The sequence below is a fragment of the Bombina bombina genome, chromosome 5 (assembly GCF_027579735.1).
Source record: "Bombina bombina isolate aBomBom1 chromosome 5, aBomBom1.pri, whole genome shotgun sequence".
Classification (NCBI taxonomy): domain Eukaryota; kingdom Metazoa; phylum Chordata; class Amphibia; order Anura; family Bombinatoridae; genus Bombina; species Bombina bombina.
The window spans coordinates 1,046,129,231-1,046,130,692 of record NC_069503.1 but is presented as its reverse complement, the minus strand read 5'-3'; the positions used below and the strand labels follow the sequence as shown (position 1 = coordinate 1,046,130,692).

Sequence of the window (1,462 nt, the reverse complement as noted above, 5' to 3'; positions counted from 1 at the left end):
AGATTTTTGACAGAAAAATGAAGAGAGAAGGTCATAAAGTCATCCTGTTTTTGGATAACGCTACCTGCCATCCACATCTGAAACTTAGCAATGTAAAATTAGCCTGGTTCCCTGCAAACACCACAAGCGTAACACAGCCAATGGACCAAGGTGTTATCTACACGATGAAGACACACTATAGAAAATTATTGCTACAGTCCTTGGTTGCAAACATTTCTACCACACAAAATGTACACCAGCTTGCCAAGTCCATAACAGTCCTTGATGCTGTCAACTGGATTTCTATGGCATGCAAGTCTATTTCTGCTGATACCATTTGCAAGTGCTTTGTAAAAGCTGGTTTCTCAAATTCAAACAGGAACGATAATGAAGAATTGCCAGAAATAATACAGGTGACTGTAGAAGAAAACAATGATATTCGTTCATTATTCCAGCAAGGAGGTCTTGTTGACAGTGAAATAGACCGTTACATTGACATAGACAAAGAACTTGCGACGGAAAGCACATTTACAAATGCTGTGGAACTTATAGATCAACAACAAGATAGTGATGAGAACATGGATGACGATCAAAGTGCTGAAACCACAGAAATTCCCAGTGAGCCAGCAATCAAAAGCTACCAAGATGCTCTAGAGATAGTTCACCAGTTGCAAGAGTTTGCATTATTTAATAACTGCCCGGAGCTTCTAGAACCAATAACATCCACTAGACATTTAATTGAAAAAAGGATAACCAATGCCCCAAGAAAACAAGCAACATTATTGGCACTGTGGGGACAAGAAAACCAATAAAGGTACAGGTATGTACAGTAAAAACATACAGTAGACAGTAACTGTAGTACACTATCTAAATACAGTACAGTACTGTATAAGAGTATGTAAAGCTTAAATACAGTACTGTACTGTTTTTTAGTACAGTACTGTACATTATTTAAAAGTACTGTTGAATGTTTTGTTTATGATCATTATTTCTGATGACTAACTACTGTATTTCCCTGTTTTAGAACACACTGGCCTGTTCCAGATCATTCTGTATCCGGACCTTCAAGCAAGACCTCTCCAGCAACAGTACAGTACAAACATTTTAAAGTACAGTATGTAAACATTGTCTCCATCTGCAGCTAAAAAAAATTTAAAGTACAGTACTGGATTGGATACAAAAAACTATACAGTACTGTACTTTAAAATGTTTACTGTATTACAGTAATTGTGAACAAAGTTGATGCAACAATTAATCTTTTAATAATGTTCAGTACTGTACCATTTTCTGTTAGAATAAAAAAGTACTGAAGTACAGTACTGTAGAAATAAATCCAGATACTGTACTGTATAGAACAGGTGTACACTAAAAAAAATAAAAGTACTGTACATACAGGTAGAGTACAGTACCTGTATTTTTATTTACAGTATTGTACTGTATTTTATTAACAGTACTTGCACAGGTATTTTTATTTTCAATATTT

At 35.1% G+C, this 1,462-nt stretch overlaps 1 protein-coding gene across 1 annotated transcript in view; it reads left to right on the top strand.

Annotated features, from left to right (window-relative positions):
* Positions 1-791, top strand: part of LOC128661709 (tigger transposable element-derived protein 4-like) — a 1,563-nt gene extending 772 nt beyond the window's left edge. Inside the window, exons 1-2 of the mRNA XM_053715933.1 lie at positions 1-247; positions 359-791. The exon at positions 1-247 is cut by the window's left edge and continues 772 nt beyond it. Of these exons, the coding sequence (XP_053571908.1) occupies positions 1-247; positions 359-791 (680 nt within the window). The remainder of the gene's footprint in view (positions 248-358) is intronic.
* The last annotated feature ends 671 nt before the right edge of the window (positions 792-1,462 follow it).